At 42.1% G+C, this 22,788-nt stretch overlaps 1 protein-coding gene across 2 annotated transcripts in view; it reads left to right on the top strand.

Annotated features, from left to right (window-relative positions):
• CEP164 (centrosomal protein 164) overlaps positions 1-22,788 on the top strand; it is a 108,762-nt gene that overhangs the window by 62,394 nt on the left and 23,580 nt on the right. For both annotated transcript variants that reach the window (XM_075190012.1, XM_075190013.1), the window contains 9 exons: positions 6,035-6,154; positions 6,240-6,362; positions 6,552-6,695; positions 6,826-6,909; positions 7,830-7,898; positions 8,359-8,522; positions 9,201-9,342; positions 10,370-10,440; positions 12,873-13,068. In XM_075190012.1, coding sequence (XP_075046113.1) covers positions 6,035-6,154; positions 6,240-6,362; positions 6,552-6,695; positions 6,826-6,909; positions 7,830-7,898; positions 8,359-8,522; positions 9,201-9,342; positions 10,370-10,440; positions 12,873-13,068 — 1,113 coding nt within the window. The remainder of the gene's footprint in view (positions 1-6,034; positions 6,155-6,239; positions 6,363-6,551; positions 6,696-6,825; positions 6,910-7,829; positions 7,899-8,358; positions 8,523-9,200; positions 9,343-10,369; positions 10,441-12,872; positions 13,069-22,788) is intronic.

Raw genomic sequence — 22,788 nt, 5'->3', positions numbered from 1 at the left:
GTGTGCCAGGAGCTGAGTGAGTACCACCATTGTATGTTGCACACCTGCATGCTGCCACTTTGACTATATACATTCTAATTGACAGGCTGTCAATACCCAGGTGATCACCCCTGCATATCTGCAAGGGCCTCCTTAACCACGCAGGGCTCCATACAGTGTTTATGCCACCCATGTGGGACTGCCAGGATTAGTAAATAGAGATTTATTGGGGACAAACTCTTTGTGGGGTCTCTGGATTCTGAGCCCTCTGGTGTGGACATCTTGTACCCTTCCTCCCCGTCCCCCCTTCTTAGGTTGTCTGCTGGGGTAATACCGTTGCGTCAGACATCTGAATTGCAGTGGCTGGACTGCGGTCCTAACGTGAAGTTGCTTCACCAGTGTGGGGAAATCAAGCCAGGAGGCGGCTGCTGCAGCCAAGCTGAACGATATGCCCGACAGTACATAACTGCACCTCCTATAGCGGGGAATTCTGCTGCCCAGACTCCAAACCCTCCATCAGAACTTGATCTACAGACCCTTTAGACCGCTCCCTCTTTGCAGCAGGTACTCCTGGCTATCGTTGATTGCGAATCGAAGATAACTGACACGATTGGGGAGGTGCAGGCCAACCTCTCCCTTATCCGCTACGACCTCCCAAAAATGCGGGAGAGAGTGGGTGAGGTAGAACATCGGTACTCGTCATTGCAGGATGCCACTGCTCCTATACAAGGCCACTTTACCAATATGGCTGCCTTTATCACCCAGTGTGAGCAAAAAATGTTGCACCTAAAGAGACGGATCAGCCGCAACAACTTGAGATTTGTGGACCTCCCTGAGAAAGCAGAGGGATCTAATCTGGAGATGTTCCTTGAGGACTGGTTAATCCGAGAGTTTGGGAAAGAGGCCTTTTCCCCCCATTTCATGGTTGAGTGGACTCTGTGTCCTCCTCCGCGGTGCAGGTTCCATTTAGTATTAAGTGATGGTTATATTAGCAGTGCTTGTGTGGGATTCACCAAATTCATGTTTCTGTATATTTGCATGTTACCAATGTTCTCATTCTGTGAATATTGTGCCTTTACTTCCAGAGGTGGGCGGGGCAGGCTCAGGGAGTCATGCTTTCAGCCAGGAGTTGCCTTCTTTTGTTATTTCCAGCGTTTATTTGAGTCTCTATGGCAGTAAGTAACCCTGCATGGGGGGCTCTGCTTGCTCACCATGAATATTAGGGGCCTGAATGAAAGGGTTAAACGCTCCTGAGCACTTTCTCCTCTAAGGAAATTTTGTCCCGATTTAACTTGCCTAGTAGAGACACACTTACATGGAGGCAAGATATTGGCCCTCAAGTGATCATGTGTGGGCTGGGCCTACCATTCCGTACATTTTCCAAACTCCAGGGGAGTCTCTCTCTTCATTAAATAAATACTTACGTTTCATATTAGAACATTTGCTACTAGACCCCTATGGGAGATTAGTATTTCTACGAGAGGTACATGAATCATCCCCAATTTGTCATTCTTGCTTTTTATACTCCACGTCCGTATGGTTACAAGGTGCTTAGAAAAGCGCTGTCCTTCCTAACCCTTTCCCTTGATACCCCAGTAATCTGTATGGGTGACTTTAATAATGTCATGGACCCTGGCCTTGATAGGTGAAGAGAGGCCTCACCTCGGCCATCCTCTAGGCCCACAGTATTTTTCACACTCCTTGTGGATGTCTGGAGGATTCATCTCCCAGATACACAACAGTTTTTGTGCCATTCCCCTACTCACAATTCCCTCTACCGCATAGTCCTCATCCTCATGTCCCCTCAGCTACTATCCCTAGTGTCCAAGGCTGACTACTTGGCAAGGGGTAGACACAGCCGCATATAAGGGAATATGCTTCTGGAAATTACACCCATCGTGGCTGCCCATAATGGCTGCTGGCTCTGACCTCATATTCATGGGGGAGAGCTATTTTGGTGATAATACCCACGACAATCCAGCGCATTCAATCGACAGCTTTATTTACTAGGCATTCTCAGTACTCTGAGGCGGGTGTGGATTGTAGCTGCATGGTCTACCTGACTCAGGAGAAGGGGCAGGTCGAGCAGTTATAGCTATCCTTGATGACACCAATGTGAAGCATTTTATCAGAGCTGGTATTGCCCACACATTTTTGAACTATTACCAGGCGATGTATGGGACCAAGGTTTTCTTTAATGGATTAACATGTTACCACGTTTTTAGACTCTATTAGAATCCCCAGACTATCTAGCAATGCAGCTGCATTTCTGGATGCCCCCCATATGGTCCAAAAAATGAACCTAGAAATTACCTCGTTTCCCAACCGTAAGGCATCGGGTATAGACTGTATTCCGGTCGAAATGTACAAGAAATGTAGAAACTTCTTTGTTCCTCAACATCTGGTTCATTACAATACATTAGAATAGAGATGGCATTATTTTACCCTGTCGGAGGCCTTGATTGTTGTGCTGCCTGAGCACGGGAAAGATCCTCTCGACCTTGAGATGTACCGCCCAATCTCGCTGTTGGGTACGGACGTTAAAATCCTTGTTAAATTTCTTGCTATCCGGCTTAACCAACCTGTGCTGCTTGTTTATGTGCCTGCAAATAGCCCATGAAGCTGAGGCGGGGGCTGCGGTGATGTCACTTGATGCTGCTAAAGCCTTCTTCTGCCCTCAATGCCCCCCTGCTGTTCTCTCCAATGGATGCTGCATTTCAAGTACCTGGGTATCTGGATAACCCCTACCTCAAAAGAGAATATTTATCTTAATACCCCATCACTTACTACTTCAAACATGGGTATCACATATGGAAATTGCTCAATCTCACTATGACTGGAAGAATCAATCTTTTTAAGATGATTGTGCAACCCCAGTATTTCTGTGCACTACAACACTTTTTGGTGGACATTGTGCACAATATCTAGTTTGTTTTTGATTACACAGCGGTATCGTGTTCATCTTACAATATGCGCCTTTTGTACTTTTATGAGTGTATGAAGGTATGGAATATGTCTCATAATCTCCTGGGTGGGGAGGGCTTTGACCTAGACCAGTGGTTCCCAAAGTGACCTAGACCAGTGGTTCCCATAGTGTGCGCCGTGCCTCCCAGGGGTGCTGCGGCCAGGGGACAAAAGCAAAACAAAAAACAGCTTACCAATCCAGCGGCGCCCGGGACCCAGCATCCTCCTCACTGAATATGTCGGGCGTGACATCATCACGCCCGACATATTCAGTGAGAAGCGGCGGGAGAGAGGAGGATGCTGGGTCCCAGGCGCAGTTGAATTGGTAAGAACATAGAAGAAGGCCAAGTATAGTAAGTAAAGAAACGGAGGGGAAGGTGAAAGGAAACAGCAATTGAGGGGCAAAAGAATGAAGAGGGGCAGACAGCGTGTGGATGAAGAGGGGCAGACAGCGTGATGATTTTTGTACATATTGTTGTTTTATTTTGTTTGATCTTATCCCTCTTAATATTAGCTGTAAATTATTATTTGACAGAAATATAATTGAAAAAAATCTATAAAAAAAAATTTTTCCCTTGGATTTGTGTGTATTATTTTTGCAAACAACTTACTAAATATTTCTGTCCTGACCTAAATACTTATTTTGTTATTTTAACTCACATACTTAAAAAAAACGTGACTGCTCGGTAATTATTTTGGAGGGGTGCCTTGAAAGAATTATGGAGACTCTAAGGGGGCCAGGAACTGAAAAAAGTTTGGAAACCAATGACCCCGACACTCCGCTCTGGCACAATACTAAGCTTGAACAAATTAAGCCAAGGTAATATTTGGCGTCCGTTTGGGGTGTCTGCAAAAAGGCCAGCTATATGAGTCTGGGGTGTTTAAATTATTTGTTCAGCTCCAGTAGGAATTTGGCCTTCCCTGCACTGACTTTTATTGATATTTGCAATTCAGACACACTGTACAATCACAATTTGTTAGTTCCCCTCCACCAATTGCTGGTTCTCCTATCAAGGCTCTACTGCAGCTTATGGCTGTGGGCAGAGTTATTTCCACTGTATTTGCTGAGCTCAATTATGACTCTGCTCCTGATAGTCTGCTGCCCCTTAAAGCTAAATCTGAACTAGATGTACATGCATTGTCAGAGGAGGACTGGAGCTACATTCTAAAGAGCATTAGAGACGCCACTACATATACTCGCTTCCAGGATTTATCACTCCACAAGCTCATTGGTCAGGATAGGTGGTTGTAGGACTCTTGACTGCCCCAAGTGTGGCTTGCTGGACTGCACTTCTGACACCTCTTATGAGACTGTTGGCAGGTGCACTCCTTCTCGATAGAGGTATGGCCATGTATTATTGATATGTTTCGTGGTGTTCTCCCTCTTGAGCCTAAGACATGCCTTTTTGGCATCTCCCTAGAGGATTTGTTGACCAGGTCTTTCTACCAATATATTTTTATCCTTACAACTCTTGCTAGTTGTAAGACTAAAAAGATATTATAGTCTGCACCTGGCTACGGAGGGTCCTGACTTTCATAAATGGAGGTCCTTGGTATATGACACAATGTACCATAAAAGGTATATGTACTCTGGGAGGCATGCGGAACATAAATACCATAAAATATGGTTCCATTGGTATTCCTCACTATATAGACTCCGCACGACTGGGCGTGACTGTTCAGCCCCCTTCACCATAGAGCTTCCTGTTTACCCCTGGCTTAGCTCTCGGGTGCTTGCTCCTGCCCTGCTACACTCGCAGTATAAGATGCCTAAGCATACTTGCAATCTTTTGTGATTAACCATTGTTCATGTAAATGTTATAGTGATTACCTGTACACTTATGAAAATTTAAGCTACCTGAATAGACAACATTCCTACCTCTTAGATATACTTGCTGATATGGCTCTTTCTTTTCGACTATTGTTTTATGATTTTAATTTTAGAATTGTGTTTTGTGTTCCTTTTATTTTTTTTCTATGTGTGTATTGTGCCTTGTTTCTCTATAATATAATAATGAAAATTACTTGATTAAAAAAAAAGGTTTTACAAATAGTTAAACATTTCAACACAAATTGCATTGTCTGTTTTTGAGACTGTAGACGAAGTGTAAAGCTGTGAAAATGAGAAGGAAATAGCGGTCACTATCTAAAGATTACTACATTGCCAAAAAATAAAATTAACAAAAAAAATGAATTGTCATCTTATATCACATTGTTGTTGCTGTTCTATGCATATAAAAGACTATAGGAAGCTGGCTTACTGTTATGGTCTCACAATAATTTATTATAATTTATTCTGATTATGATCATATTTGTGTGCCCCAAGTGAATGCTGTTACCATATCGCTTAAATTTCTGCACCTTATATTCTTTGCATTGTTCATGGTTTACAGAGGAGAAAGTTTACAAGAGGTCTAGCTGCAGCCTCAATTAAGTCTATCTACTTTCTCTTGTAGGCATGTTAGGCAGGCTCTTGAGTCACTAAAGTAGCTTTCGGAGAAGCTGAAGTGTCTAAGAGCAGCAGCCACAGAGAAACTTCAGCACGGTTGGCTAAGTGGTTAGCACTTCTGCCGCACAGCACTGGGGTCATGAGTTCAATTCCCAACCATGGTCTTATCTGTGTGGAGTTGGTATGTTCTCCCTGTGTTTGCGTGGGTTTCCTCCGGGTGCTCCGGTTTCCTCCGGGTGCTCCGGTTTCCTCCCACACTCCAAAAACATACTGGTAGGTTAATTGGTTGCTATCAAATTGACCCTAGTCTCTCTGTCTTTCTGAGTGTGTATGTTAGGAAATTTAGACTGTAAGCTCCATTTGGGGCAAGGACGGATGTGAATGAGTTTTCTGTACAACGCTGCGGAATCAGTGGAGCTATATAAATAAATAGCGATGATGATGAAGGTCAAGATAGAAGGCACTCAGAGCTTTCTTTACCTCTTACATATTCTGCCTGCTTCTTTACAACACATTCTCCCTTATTCTCTTTATTCATTCTGTCCTTTCCCATTATTTCTGTACATAATGTTACATGTTTCTTTCTAGTCCTCTTTCATTTTGTCCAAACATCATTCCTCATGGACAACTTTTCTCTCACAGGAAGTGTCTGACCTGCAGAACACTAAAATATCATTGGTGCAAGCAGAGGACTCTCAAACACCCACTGATCTTCACCTTACTAATAAGAAAATGTCCCAAGTCTTGGACTTTGGAAGAGAGGTAACGACTCTTTCATATAGCTTGTAGAATGTAGATAATATCTCTTTGTGACCTCTATTAAGTTCATTTCTAATTCCCTGCCCAGATGAGGGATCTTCTCCAAGAGAAACGTCAAGAATTGCAGAGAGAGCATGAAAGAAAACTGGAATGTATGAAAGAGGAACACGAGCAGGGGCTCCAGAATATTCGCAGGCAGCTAGAGGAGGAGGTAGATTCCAATGTCTGTCCTTTATACTGCTCACTTCTGTCATCATTCAAGCTGTAAATATTAATATGACACTTTTATAACTACTTTTTGTATTTTTTGGAGGATAGTATCTGTTTACTGCACTTTTGCCTCTTTCATCATATTGTGGCAATGACTGAGGTTCCTTATCTGTGATATGCTCTACATTAGGAGCAGACGCAGAGGTCCCAGTTGCTGGCAAAGTTACAAGATGAGCTAGAAAGGATAAGGCAGCTCCATGAACAGGAGCTGGAAACCCAACATCAGGAACATTATAGGTGGCTGGAGGAGAGGCAGTGCAGCTACCAGGAGAAGGTAACACCATAGTGGATGTCAAACTATTAGGTACAACTTACTGAGTTTTTGGTTTACACCTGATCCTCATAGGGAATATAAGTACTACAGGGTCTTTTTCCTTGTTTATACATGCCAAATCTTTTCTAAGGAGAACAAGCTGGTGGATCTGGAGCAAAACCTGGAGATTAGAAGAAAACAGCTAATGATGAAGACCAGTCAGATGGACAGCCAGGTAAGAATGGAAACAGAATAAAAGCTATGACATTAGAATTTGAATGGTGTAGACCAGTATAGATTAAACATTATCTTACCTGCATGTTCAAAACCAAGATAGACCCAGCAGGTAGGGTTTAAATTCACTTAATTTTCTTACAATTAACATCCACCTGCACAGACAATCTCATAACTGCACATTTTCACTAAATGAGATTCCACCCACACCTTGCTTCTATCAATTTTTAAGCATATGATCCCCAAAGCATGGGAGACTCACATGGCAGCACCACAGCTCTGAATATTTGCCCAAAGAAGTTATCATATAAACAACTTTTGTGCTAGCTTCTTAGTTGGCAGCATGGTTCTACTACTTGTGGTTTGGGGATTTCAAGGTTTGATGTTTACCTAGAATGGGATCTGTCATGCAGTTTGTTTTGCTAGAATAGAATTAAATATCCATATATTTGAATGTGATTTTTCCCCTAGTGGTCAACAATCATGAATAAATATCAAAATACTTGATTGATTTATCGAGTAGATAACTTTTGAAAGAATCTGGGAGACGTGGGTCTGCCATTGTTCTATTATTAAAAAAAACAACAAATGTACAAAGCATATATTGTTTTAGTATATTGTTAGTTTAGTTATGTAACATTTACATGTGTTCCCTAAGGAAGTCGTGTATATAATTTTTGTTTGGAACGAAAATAGCCATAGATACATCAGTGCGTACATCTCTGGTCACAGAGGCACTATGCCTTGTCCACTTTTCTAATCCTGCAGAAGAATCCAGCACCCATGCTTTCATTCTGTGGTCACAATAGGAGTTGCTGAATGCATGTAGCCACAGGAGATCAGATGAGACAAATATTTAGAGAAAAGTATAATAAAATAATACTTTGTAGGTCACTAAAACCCTTGTGTTTTTTCATGTAGGAAGAGGCCCTGAGAAAGAGAGGAGAAGAACTGGATGTGAAAGAAAAGAAAATAGAAGAAAAAGCTAAGGTAAGTTGACATACCAATTAGTGTTATGTTCTCTATGAATTAATGTATGTGTATATTAGTAGTAGACTTGTTGATGCCGATTTTAAATGGATTTTCCAGCTTTGATGGACTTTTTACACAACCCTTTCCTTCCTCTAGATTAGTGCGTTTGTTGGTATCTCTCCCCTCAGGGATTCCTGGTGTTTGCACAACGCAGATGTGAAGGAGCTATAGCAGTATACATTGTTACTGATCACCTCTCAAAAGCTGCAGTGTGCTATATCAGCACTACGGTACAGTTTGTGTACCACGCACTGGACTGAAGGAACAGCCAGCTGTCAGTATTACCAGTGTGTTGCATGAAAACATTGATCAAATAACTCTCCAGCAGAGATCCCCAAAGCCCATTAACACAGGTGATGGCTGCATCCTCCCCACAAACAAAATTAAAACCCTTGTAATGTCTCTCCCCCATTTTCAGAGTGTCAAGGCACAGCAAACTGCAGTCAAGGAGCAAAGACGTCTCAATGAAGTAGTAAAACAAACCCGCAAGGACCTAGAGCAGATGCAAGAGCAGAAATCTGAGCTAGAGGCCCAGTTGGAGCACCTGCAGAGTCAGTGCACCCATCTACAGAAAACAGCAAGGTAAAATTTGTCAAGACAAACAACACAGACTGTGCTGCGGAGACCTCTATTAATGTTGCTAAATAAATCTTACTGGAGGGTCCATCAAAGACAATAAACAATGTTTGCAGACATCAAAATATTTAATCACAAATGGTACAATAAAACATGTATGCTATGTAGTGACACGGTATAAAAATAATCTTGTGTATAGCCGGCCTATACCTCCGCAGCGCAGTCTGTGTTGTTTGTCTTGGCTGATAGGCGTAAGTGCGTGATAGTGGTTAATATGCAATAGACCACGACAGTGCAGCAGCTGAGATCTGTATTATCTCTCCCATGCATCTTTATTAATATACAACCTTTATGTACTAATTCTTAAGGTATTTATCCTGAATCTATTCCTTTACCTATATAGTGTGCGTCTTCAACCCCTTGTGGGATTTTTTGTCTTTAAGGTAAAATTTGTGTTACTTTTAAAACTCAAAATACAAACTTTGTAATTTGGTACAAAATTAGTCAAAATAATACTTTTGCAATTTTGGATGTGAAAAAACATTCATAGAAGTTTTTAAGGAAAATCTAGCAAGTCATGGTAATACCTTTAATTTTTATTTTGGAACTGTGTACAAGGTTCATAAATATAGGCTGATCCTACATGTATAGAGCTGTAGCTAATGAATCAAATTATCTCTGCAGCAATTTAGAAGAAGAAATAAACAAGAAGCGAGAGGACCTAAATGAGTTAAACAAAGAGGGAGCAATGGCTAAAGTAGAATCGGAACTTCGCTTAGAGGACCTGACAAAGCCGAGCAGTCCTGTTCACACTACCCGCGTACATGTGAGCTTATTCTCATTCAATGTAAAGTGCTAATTATGAAGGATTGAGGTTTTACGTAGCTGCTAGGGGAAAAAAAAAATTACATTCTGTAGATGAAATCTTATTACTTTTCATTTTGTAGTCTAATCGTGACATGAGTATAATTGTCACACACTTACCTGAAGGCAAGAAGCTGGATGCAACTCGAAGCCTGGCACTTCTCACTGTCACAAAGACTCCTGGGGTAAATGTATCAAACTGAGAGTTTGAAAAACCAATCAGATTGTAGCAATAATTTACTTAGTACGTTCTACAAAATGATAGCTAGAATCTGAATGGTTGCTATAGGCAACATCGCCACTTTTCGAACCCGCCGTCAAACTCTCAGCTTGATACATTTACGCCCTAGTATGGATATCAAAGTCTGGTGACGTAGAGAGTAGCAGGAACACCAGAGATAGCTATCAACTGTAAAAGGGCAAGACAATAGAATAGTGATTATGGCAGGCATCAACAATTCATAAATTTGGCAGGCGGCCAGTGGTCAGTGGCAGGCGGCAGGCAAAAATATTCTTGACACAGACAAGGTTTGCAACAGTTAGATCAGTTTTCTTTTTTTTTTTGCAATTCTTTATTAGAACGGGCCATCAGACATTGTCATAGATTCTCTCTCAGATGTAAGTTCTGCAATTCTGTGGTATGAAAAGATGGTTTTATTACAACCTCAACCCATCCTGGCTCATTTATGTATTGGAATTGGGAAGCACCGGATACTTTGTGGGTGGAGCTCCGCTGAGTTAAGTAGAGGTCAGTGTGGGTTGCTAGAAAATGCTCTTCCGTTTTATGGTATTAGGAAGGATACCCAGTTCCGTGTTAAGGAAGTATATTCTAGTTTCACTTTTTTAATGCTTATAAAAGATGCTAGTAATTGAGAAAAATATCCTAGTTCATTACAGATGGACTAATTGCTCCCTTTCATCAAATATAATTTGGAAAGACTTATATACAGCATTGAGTGTGATGACCAACCTTTGTTTCTTTCTCAAAGTATCGCACAGAGCTTCCCATGACCTCTATATCTCCTTCATATATCCCAGAAATGGACTCCAGCGTTGATGAGTAAGTTGTCTTACTTATGTTCAGAAGTTATTGTGTAGTAAATGACTGGCTTTTCAGTAGAACAGTACAGATATAATAAACAAGAACAATTCAAAGTTGAACTAACTATGTCAGTCTTAATTCTAGTTTAGCAAGTTACCTAGAAAATGATGGTTATCGATTCAAACCTTTAACAGATATTATCTACCGGACATTTTTCACTCTGCATCTCGATTTTGCTTCAGCCCATCCTCTTTCTCATGTATTGCTTTGGTACATCCCATTTGTTATGGATTTCATGGAATTGAAAAGGAAATGACAGAATTATTACAGTTAATTTAATTTGCTTGACATACTCCATGGCAGCCCAATATTCCCATCTGTATTGTCTGCTTATTTTTTGTCAACAGCCTGGGAAGTGTCTCAAAGACACCAGGGGACTGTGGTGTGTTTTTGTTTTGTTTTTAACTGTATTTGAAGTGGAAGCAACAGAGAAAGAAACATCCAACATATTTATGTAACATGAATATGCATGTTGCTTCGTCTCATTTTGTGCTTATATAAAAGGTGGGGGGGAGGGGGGGGGTAGCAGTGGAGAGATAGGACAGAGAAGGTAGAAGAAAGCAGGGGTGGAGGTGAAATAGACACTAACAGCGCAGAGAATAGTTCAACTGGGAATAAATCAGTAACTCTATATAAATAGGGAGGGTCCTCTACTGATATTTGGGATCAGACATGAATACATAGCGCTTACCTAAGGAACAACTCACCCAGCCTAGAGGATCCAGAGGCGGCTCTCTATCTATGTCCCTACAACAGGGGGGTGAGGTGGGGCAGATATGTAGTTATGGCTTTCACAGAGATACCATGGATCCCATATCTGATCAAATTTGTAAGATTTATCGTGTAGATAGTTGGAAATACTTTCCATGCTTGTGATATGCCAAACATAATACCGCAGGGCCCGCGTGGAAGGGGTATTGGGATTCTTCCAGTGATTAGCTATCAGGAACTTAGCAGCTGCTAGTATATGGCAGATTAGTTTATTGGAGGGGGCGCTCTCATCAGGTAAGGGGCGAGAGAGAGCAGGAATGACCAGGGGTCCTTAGTCACCTGTTGTTCTGAGATAGAGTTTATAAGCGAGAGGATCATGGGCTAGAAGAGGGCTCTAAGTGGATAGGTCCATCAAATGTGGAGTATCGTACCTCTCTGACAACATTCCTGCTAGCAGCTCGGAGAGGACATAGGAAACATTTTGGATAGCTTGTCAGGTGTATAGTACCACCTGTTGTACAGTTTATAGGCAGATTCCTTAATTAGTGTGACGATCGAGCTCGGGAATGAGGTGTCTTTATACTATAGTGGGGCAATTCTTTTTCCTGCCTCTACTCTTGGGAGTTGACCCATTCATTATAGCTGCCATGGAGTAATCTCAAGAAAATTTAATTATTTGTAATAATTCTAATAATATCTAAGATATCCAAGATGGCGTAGACCAGGGATTGGCATATACCTTTAGTGGTATACCTTTTATGTTATATTGGCACAAATCTACCTGTAAAAAAATAAAGTATAATACAGAGCCAGCTTTAGAGTTGGATTACAAATTGGTCCTCTTATGTCGATACGCTTATGGTCCTGCAACTGTTTTCACAGTTGCACATGTATTAAGATATAAGTAGAGTGTAATCTAGCGTATCTGTCGCAAAGATTTGAGACATCATCGGCACGAAAATTTTTACCAGACTTATGGCAACCACAAAGGTAGGCCTCCTAAACGTCCTTGGCTTTAACACCCCTGACACGCCTCTTCAGACGGAAGAGGCCGCAAGTTTAAGACATGCCGATCTCTAAATACAGGCACAAGTTGTATGCAAGTGCAGTGTGGCTAAATTTACACAAGTCTTATATTTACAGGTCAAAAACTCACTTGTATACAGCTCTAAATGAGGCCCACAATGCACAATTGTAAAATGAAAAATGAAGCAAGGCCAGATTTTCCTTTACGCTTATTTTTTTAGGAGGTTCCCAACAGTCTATATTTTGTGAGAAAAAATGAAATTATTTTCATTATTAGAGGGTAATCTAAAATTCATATTACACAGGCCTTTGAAGCAATATTTTTACTTTTTCCATCACAATTTGCAGCATTTAGGACTAAAATCCCTAAAATGGTCATGCAAAGCATTTTCCCCAAAACACCCCTGTATTGGCAAGTAGATGCATTTGAGCCAGGCATATTGCACTGTGCATCCACTTTGTGCTAGATGCACCTTCTTGGATAACATTTGTTAAGCTTCCACAGGCACATATGGGTTTTCCCATTAAACGTTTGTTTGTTTACCCTAATCTCTATTCCGCCTTTTTACTGTTGTCTGTCCATTAGTAGCTGCCTTTACTTTATCTCCCTCTTGTTTTGTCCTACTTATATTTTCTATCCTTCCTTCCCATAGCTTGCGATATTACATCTCCTCGCAAGGAGCTTCTATACAGAAGGCCAAGGATTTTTTGCGGCTTCAGACACGTTCCATGTGCCGACGGCAGACATTGCTTAAAACAGCTAAACAACAGTGGCATCACAACATGCATGAGGAGCAGGATCCGGAGCAATTCCACAATCTAGAGGGCATGAGAAAAAACCTAGAGGAGGTAAAATATTGCGCAAATATTCAGCAGTGTTATGCAATGAGAGTTCTTGTCCCCATCACTATACTATCCAGTAGGAGAAGATTCTTAGAGCCCTGTACACATGGGCGTTATTTTAAAGCAATTAATTCTCAAAGCCTATTAAATGTGCTTTGATGCTCATTGTTCAAAAAGTAATGTAAATGAATGTATGTCTACACGCGCACTGTCTGGCAAGCTTTTGCTTTGACTTGTGTGAGTTTTAAAGTAATAATCTTTGCTAAAAAATACAATGCAGTTATATACAACACATGTACATAGCACATTGTGCTGCAGCAAAGCTCTGAGATGCATTAATGAAAGCACCTCTAATGCTTATTTGAAAGCATGGGCAAAGTACAAGGTTTTGTCTGTGTTTTAACTAAAGCTGTTTTCCACTGTAAATAATCATTTTATGCCTTGTTTATCATTATACATGTAATCAGCATCTTACAGATGTCGACTCATTCAGAAATTAGTGCTAGGTGTCTCAGGTTGGCTATGTAATATAGCAAACATGCAGGTCTACTTTTTTTCCACACATAGAAGCTGAACCATATGACCATTAGGCTGCCACACAAGAGCAATGATATTGCAGCTGCAGATCACTCCTAGTTTCCACAAATGACCTGCGTACATAGTTAATCCAAATAAACAAAAAAAGGGAGATTTAAATTTTTATACATCAATAACAGGAAAATAGGATTTTTATACTTGCGTAAAATCTGTTTCTCTTAGTTCATTGGGGGACACCAGGCACCCACCCTTGATGCTCTAGTTGTCTTGTTTTTAAGGTAGTGTTATTTTTTCTCTTTTCCTGGTTTTTCCCTTTATTTTCTCCTCTTTCTGTGGGGCTTGGCTAAACATAAAATTATACTAGCAGGAAGTGGATATAGAAAGGGAAGAGCTAGGGCTAGTTAACATTTTTTCTCTTTCTTCCTATCTGGGGGACACTGCTACCATTGGGGACACTGCTACCATGGGGTTGTAAGGGGAGTGTGGAGTTGGCACTTAACTAGTTAAAGTGTGGCTACTGACTAGAGATGGGTGTGCTCTGTTCCCCGACATCCGAACCCTCCCGAACTTCACCTATCCGAGTACCGAGCCAAGCAGTCTCGGTACTCTGGCGCCAATTCGGAATCGAAATCGAGGCAAAACATCATTGTGACGTCGTCGGAGCTCGATTCTCGCGATATTTGAAATCCATAAATACCCCCCTCTACAGCAATCCATCGCCATTTCACAGGGGGAGAGAGAAGGGTTAGGTCGCAGGCAGCATTAGAGCAGGCAGAGAGCAATTATTATATTCATTATTCTTGCAATTATTCTTGAACAATTGTTATAGCAGGAAGAGAGGAGGATAGAGTAGGCATTTTAGCAAACATTACCAACTGTTTGTAGTGTCATATTCCCTCCTACAGAAACTATTTTCTGGCTGCAGAATGTCTTATCTAACAGCACTATCTATTGAATATTTTGCACTACAAGTGCTTTGGGCTCATTAAAATGGATTCAAATCAGTCCATATATGATCAGGATCAGCAAGCAGGTGCTGGCACCAGTCCTTATGGTAGTCTTCCCTGTACGTCATCTGGTAAAGCCTATTTAAACGTACATAATCTTTTTAAATCAGGAAAAAAAACACACCCAAAAAAAAATAAGTATAAGTGTAGGGTGCAATCTACCCCCAAATAGGAAAGGGACTTGGGGCATGTCTGTGTGTTTGTGTGTATGTTAGGGAATTTAGACTGTAAGCTCTAATGGGGCAGGGACTGATGTGAATGAGTTCTCTGTACAGCGCTGTGGAATCAGTGCCGCTATATAAATAAATGATGATGATGATTTCTATATCACATACAGTCTTGAAAGGCTGCTGTTTTGTCAATTTCACGATAAGGGTAGGGTGTCATACACAGACTGACACCAAACTGTCTTTCTGCATTTCTATTTTTATTATACAGTCTATGCAGGCCGTCTTCTTTTCTATTTTACTACTAGTGTAGAGGTGGTCTGATGCAGACAGAAACCAAACTGCCTTTGTCCATTTCTATTTAACGTACAGTCTATGCAGGCTGATTTTTTTCTATTTAACTACAAGTGGAGGGTGTAATATACACCCAAAAACGATGGCTACATTGCCAATAGTCAAAGATGGAGAGGAAGACAACCAGGTTTGTCTGTATAATTTGCAGGCAAGTGTTAGAATTAAGGAAGGCCTACCAGGGTTTAAACAGTTTTTTCATAGTTTATTAGCTTTAGAATTATCTCACTTATCCAAGAAACAGGTGGAGCACTAAAAGGTTATTTTAGACCAAAAATTGTTATTTTTTTTACAAAAATAGCAAACCAAAACACGCAAGGGCGGTTTTGCCAAAATCAAAACACGAAGGTAATCCAGATCCAAAACACAGGGGTCAGTGACCATCTCTACTGCTGACAGACTCCTCCCTCTGCAACCCCCTGCAGCTAGTCACCGTAGTCTAAGTGCCCAAGGAGTTGGGCTAACTTTTTTTTGCTCCGATTTATTTATTTTTATAGGCCGTTTTTTTTTTCCACTAGGATAGTGTAGAAAGAAGATAGAAGGGGACAGCAGGGCTACTTTACTTGCAGGACTGCAGCGTTGTCAGGTAGTGAGAGCGACGGCTCTCACAGAAACCGCGTATCTTCGTTGCATGATGCTGGCACGCAGAGCGGGAGAAGACACGACCACATCATTTCCTGGGGACCAACACTGCTCTGAGGTGCATAGAGCGCCGGAATCCAGAAGCGATGGCCGTCGCCATCTTGGAAACTACCAAGTACCTTCCTCAGAGGGGGGGGAGGGGGGGGGGCTACTTTGCACAATGCATTTAAGGCATTAAGAAAAGGCAGTCTGCGGGCTTAATAGGAGAAGCCCCGCAGACAACCTCTTATTGGCAGTCAGGAGACCGCTGGACGCTGCAGAATTTAAGCCAGAGAGTCCAACAAGGGCAGAAACACAGAGGCAGATATTTTTGCCCCTATCCGTTCCGCATGCAGGGCCACCTCTCGCAAAAAATTCCTAGCTCTCTGACTTTTCTCCACAAAGGGAAGCAGTTCAGAAGACGGTCACCCGGCCAACTAACCCTCAGGCAGCTGTTCTGACCAGCATTCTACAGCTTTGCTGACCCACGTCGACGCCAAGGCGGGTCACAAAGAATCCCTTGCCACCACGAAAGTGGACTGAAGGATGCCCTCAACCTTACGGTCTGCACCATCCTTAAGTGTGGCTGCATTTGGAAGAGGGATGCCTTGGCCAGCCTTGCAACTGGAGTGTCCACACATGGAGGTGCCTTCCATTTTGCAAGAACCTCTGGGGGTAAGGGATAACAGAATAAAGGACCAGAATAAGAGAGGGCTCCACACTGTCAGGGACTGCCGCCTCTGGAATCTCAAGTACCTGACACACCACCCATATTAATTCCTCCACACTCTGACGGTCAGGATGGACTTCTTCCACAACAGATGAAGCGTCCACGTCAGAATCAATTGCCATTCGCCCCTCCTCCTGGGAAGAACAGTCAGAATCTGACTCATTTCCCTGCAGGGGTGCTGCCACCCGCTTTCGCTTACGAGAGGAGTATGGCGTAGAAGATTGCAACATCCTCTCTAAGGAGGAGGAGATGGAAACCAAACCCTGTATTGAGAATGCAAGTCCACATACCCAACACTGGTTTTTCACATTCCGCCGCCACAGGTTCAGCCGGACCCTGGCTTAGCGAACTAGAAACAGAATCCACCTCACTTGCTACAGAGACAGGGGGATTAAGGAGAAGGACTGCCCACAGACTGAGACCGCATCAATTGAGCAAGTTCAGCCACAATTTTTGGTCAAAAACTGCGATCTATAGACTGGCAGGCTGTGCACAAAGCGTTTGCACCTGAATGTCCAAACAGCAACTTAGCATTACAGATGGCATAGGTGAACTTCAACATAGAAGTCACCCCAGCCTTACCCCGCATGGATCTCCCTCTACCGGACATGTTAATAGATGGGACAAAACATGGAATAAAAGCCGTGAAATAAAACACAGTGGGAAAAAAACTGTGAATAAGACACGCAGCACAAAATCAAAGCACAGAAAGTGAGCCTGCAATACAAAAAGGGAATAATCTGGAGCTGGAAAATGGTTGCCTATTCTGGTGTCTGCACACGAGGAGTGGGAGACCACCAAGGAGGAAGTATGAGATGGGCAAAAACACCCCCCACTCCAGGGCCAAGCATTGGATTGGCAGGGGTCTAGCTGGACTGACCCTTCCGCCAATCCAATGTCTAGCAGGAGCTTGCACATCTCCGTGACCCCTGAATGACCCAATCCCCTAAGCACATTTATTTAAGTAAAACAAATGGCTGCTCCTGGTAATAGGCAGCCACCTAGGGAACACACTGTAACTTCTACCACTCCCTGTCCCAGCACTGTGCTGGAAGAGGGTTCTACTTACCTGCTGTCATCCTTCCTGAGCGCACTGGGGCACTGACTGTTTTCCTGCAGCTGCTGCTAAGGAGGACGGGCACAGCCTGTGGCGACTGTGCCTGGATCCTAGTAGGGTTGAAGGGTAGACTCCGGAGGTACCTCCATGGCACCTCCGATCCCCCTCTCCAGGCAGCGCACAGCCGTCCGTGTCGTGTGCTGCCATTACACAGGCACCGGTGTCACTTAACAGGAGGCAGAAGCTTCCGATGTCGAATAAAATGATTTAAAAAGGAATAAAAATTAAATAAAATGGAATAGGACTGCAGCACATTCCGTTTTGCCAGGCACTGAAGCTAGCAGGAAGTGGGGTATAGAGCGGGAGCTATGGCTAGTTAACAGAGTTTTTTTAAAGTGCCAGTTCGCCCTGTCCCTACTATATACCCCAATTTCCACGGTGTCCCCCATAGGAGGCTAGAGTAATACTCTGTTTAAAAGCATATACTTTACTTGTGGTAGTGTCCCTTGGAAGCATTGGTAGTACATGATGGAAGACTGTCTAGAGCCAAACATAAAGGGGCATATTCTATTGTTTGATTTTCCCGTAGCGCTAAAAGTATTACCGTTATTACGGCAATACTAAGCCAGATTTCAACTCGAGCTGAAATCCAGTGTGAAAGGTACCGTAATAACGGTAATTACGCGCACTATTACCGGTAATGCCGGTAATAGTGCGCACGCCACGTTACTTTTCCGTGTAACGCCAACAATTGAATATGTCCCTAAGCGAGTATTGAGTTGAATCAACAGACAATTGTACAGTGAAGATACTTTGTTTAATGATACTTTAAAAATTATAGTGAATCAGCGCAGAATAGTCTTAGCAGTCTTGTGTGTCTGGAATGTGACCCACATACGAGTCCATAACAGATCAATACTAAAACCAACAAATAGACACAAAAATGGTGCTAATGACAAATTATCATATAGAGTGCATATCGACATGCACAAATAATAAATTCCAATAACGTTTATATGTTTTTTTATTCCTTTTTCTTAAGTCCCACAAATAATTAAATAACACCATTCACAACAAGTACTGTGTTTTTTGAACTCCAGTGTTTTGTGCTATATCATTTTCAATATGATGTGAAGCCGTGTTCAAATCCAAAACAGTCGGTGATCAAAGGATATTTCCGTTCAATTAATTTTTTGCAGAAATGTGTATGTAAAACAAAGGAATACATCGTAGTTCAACATTGGTGACCAAATGGGTGACAAAAACCGAAGTGGCACATGTTTGTTTGACGCTGGTTTGGTTTAATATAGTCAATAAAATAATGAAAACTTTGCTTGTAATAAACACAAAATCAAAACACAGTGCATACTAGTGACTACTACTCAATGCCACCCCTGTTCTGGAGACCACTGTAAAATACAGACCCCCAAATCTCTGGTGGTTTTACAATTCAACCATCCAAAAACTCTGGTACAGACGCTTAAAATCTCTGGTAGCTTTATAATGCAGACCATACCAAATCACTGGTGACGTTACTGTACAGACCCTAGATCTCTAGTGTCTTCAAAACCGAGGTTAGTGTTTGTATCCACCAATACAAGCAAACATGTCTCTGTCATTGTTAACCTCTAGGTGTCCTACTTTTTGGTTACTAAAATGAGTGGAAGCATGCTTTGCTTTGGATTACTTTCTGTAGCAGATGACTATTGCCCTCTCTGCTTTGAAAATATTCAGTTTGTCAGTATCATAGAATTTTTCTACCTTTCTGTCGCCACCTGCATCTTCTCTATCAATGCATATAGCACTATACACAGCTAACAGGAAAGATTTGCAGCAATTTTATGTAACACCATAAATTAAATTAGAAGCTAAGATATTTTCAGCGAGTGCTGATAAATAAGTGCTGAGCAAAATAATTAGCTTTTGCTTTAAAAACAAAACAAATAAAAGAGATACATTCAATGAGAGCAACAGATATTTCTACAAAAATATTAAGTTAACAGTAGTAAATCTCTATTTGCTGTTTCTATGGGCTGTGGTTTAAATGGTCTTTATAGTGCACCTGCCACCATGTCATTGTAACATTTAATAAGAATATTTTTAGGTGATAATGAATGTTGGCAAATCTATGTTAGGAAATGCCTATTCTGGCCTGGAGTTGAAACACATAAAAATTTCTGTCTAAAAAAGTAAGCATTTCTGAAAGAAATTGCAAACAATTAAATGAGAAATGTAGTGGGAACCAGATGTGGACCCAGTCGGCTACTAGCAGTTCACTAAGCTCACCTGAGGGGCAGTCTAATGTATCCAGAGACACCGCTGTGACTCCCAAGCTAACCCCACAATTTATCTGCTAACTATGGAAAGGGCAGCCGCAAGCTGCATTGTCAGTAAATAGCCAGAAGTCAGCAAATGTAGTCAGAATAGTAATAATAGGTCCAAAGACTAAGGACTTGTGTGACAGGATGGACCGACTATGCCACCCTGTCTATTGTTGCTGGGAACCGGCTGGGCTTACTTTGCCACCTTTCCTTTTCGTTATCCTAAATGCGCCCTCTCGCTGCAGTAGGAGGGGCTTACAAACGCTGCCACCACTGGACTCTTACCGGCATCCAGAACCGGGTTTCTTCTGTATAACTGACGCTGCGAGTGTACCCCGTTACTGGTGTACCTGGGCTGGTACTCCTGACTTAGTCCTAGTCTGGAGTTTGTATGTTCTCCCTGTGTTTGCGTGGGTTTCCTCCGGGTGCTCCGGTTTCCTCCCACACTCCAAAAACGTTCTGGTAGGTTAATTGGCTGCTATCAAAAATTGACCCTAGTCTCTACCTCTCTGTCTGTATGTATGTATGTATGTGTGTGAGTGTGTGTCTATATTAGGGAATTTAGACTGTAAGCTCCAATGGAGGGACTGATGTGAATGAGTTCTCTGTACAGCGCTGCGGAATTAGTGGCGCTATATAAATAAATGATGATGATGATATGGCTCAGGGTTGCTGTGGGTGGATCCCCCTGGCCTATCGCACTGACCAGAGCTGCTGGGTAGTGGGCAGAGCGGTGGTACTGGATGTTGGGACCAAACCTTAGAAACAGCCAGGAACAGATTAGATTTTGCGTCTAATCTGTAGGTATAGAGAAGTTTCCAAGCAGGTCTTTGAAGGTAGTGATGTTTATTTGCTCACCCTGGTTGAAGGTATCGGGGAGCAGGTCAGATGGAATGGGAAAAACAATTTTCAATACAAGTCAGTGCTTTTTATACAGATTTGGACACCGTTTCACAGGGTAAGCTAGCCCACTGAGGTCTGAGCTATTTTTTGAATCCGGATGCAATTTGTTTACCCAAACATGGATTTACATGCAATGCAAAGCTAACAATATTTACTCTTATCTGTGATATCCTAAAACTTGCTGTGATTTCCTGCATTTCATTTTGGACACAGGAAATCTAACGGCAGTCTAATTAAACCTTCCTGTGCCTTCAGGTGCTAGACCCTCACACATCAAAAGGTTTATTTAACATGAGATTAATATAGGTCCTTTCTTCAGACAGTCGCAGAATACACATTCCCAAAGAAAGGTTCGAGCCCCCAAACAAGTCATTTCTCCACATCACGATACACAAAAGACTTTTTCCACAAAGGCTTATTGTATCAGATATATACCTCAGATATCATGCATTTCCTCTAGCAAAGATAAAACTAACAAATTTCCCCTTGTCTCAGATGTTTTTTACAAACATATCCACAATATCAAAAATAAATACATTTGCAGTTATATAAATAAGCACCCTGCGCTATTTTTTTAAAATAAATTTATACCATACGGTCCAGAGTCAATGACACTCTGAGGAGGGCATTAGAAGTATCTGTGCAGATATGTTATTAATTAGGTGGTATCAACATCAGAATCTGCAAAAGGTTACTGAAAACTAGAGATGCTCGGGCTCGTTTTTCAGAAAACCGAGCCCATGCCGAACATCACAGTTCCGAATATCGTGCCAAGCCACCTCGTTACTTTCGCACACTCACGTAACTGAAAATGAGGCAAAACGTCACTGTTGCATCGTCGGATTTCCCGAATTTTGGATTCTATAAGTACCGTCGTATACAGAGATCTGGCGCCATTTCACAGACACAGAAGGGGTAGCAGCGTTCTTGGCAGTCTCCAGTGCAGTTGGCCAGCATCATTGCTAAAACAAAAAGAGGAGGGGTGGCAGTATTCTTGGCAGTCTCCAGTAACATTGTACTGTGCCATAGCTCACACTGAAACAGGATGGAAGCAGAGCCGGATTTAGACCTCATGGGGCCCTAGGCAAGATATTGGTTGGGGGCCCCACTCCCTGAAACAATCCATAGCACTGTTTTTTTTTAGCATGCCATATACCCCTATAGCCGAGTAGAAGGAAAGCTATGTGCTGCCGTGCAGCGCACCGTCAAAGGAGGTGTGGTCATATCATTTGGGGCGTGGCTTGCATCGTTGGGGGGTGTACCTATTAGCAACAACCAATGTACCTGGTAACAAACTAGCAGTTGTCACTTTTGTCCCTCCATCATCACACTGTGCCCCTTCATTGTTACTTTTGCCCCTTCACAATATCACATGTGCCCCTTCCAGCACTAATAGACAGTGAAATAATTGAGTACAATACGTATATGACAAACCTATTAGGCTTTATTTATTATAAAATCCCATTACAAGAAAACAAATGTGGATGCCAAGATACAAATGAATAATCGCTATCAGAATAAACAATAAACACATAGGTGCACAATATGGGTTGACACAAGAAATATGGAAATTGGAAAGAAAAAAGAAACAATAGAAAAAATAGCACTGTCCTGAACCACTGAAAAATTGGTTGCTCCTAAATGTTTATATCCAGGAGTATGGGAAAACGTTCCAAAATAGCAAGGGATAGGAAGATGAGAGAGTACTTGCGGTGTTGCTTAGCCCAAATGTCAGATCCTCATGTTGGATGTCCCAGAGGAAGGGTGGCTGATCCATGTGCTGCAAAAAAAAAATTCCGCTCTCCAACAGAAAACAGGAAATAGTGTGTGTTCCATGGTGGAACGCATGCTACTTCCTGTTTCCTGTTCGCGAATAATGCCCCGACCGGTCTCGTCTCGTCACTTCTGTGACTTTTTCAAATTATTTTTTTCATTGCTGGCGCCCCCACCACCCGCAGGGCCCCCTGGGACCGCTGGGCCCTAGGCAAGTGCCTAGGTTGCCTAGCGGTAAATACGGCCCTGAATGGAAGGC

Source organism: Mixophyes fleayi, chromosome 11 (genome assembly GCF_038048845.1).
Source record: "Mixophyes fleayi isolate aMixFle1 chromosome 11, aMixFle1.hap1, whole genome shotgun sequence".
NCBI lineage: Eukaryota > Metazoa > Chordata > Amphibia > Anura > Limnodynastidae > Mixophyes > Mixophyes fleayi.
This window is presented reverse-complemented; position numbering and strand designations above follow the sequence as displayed.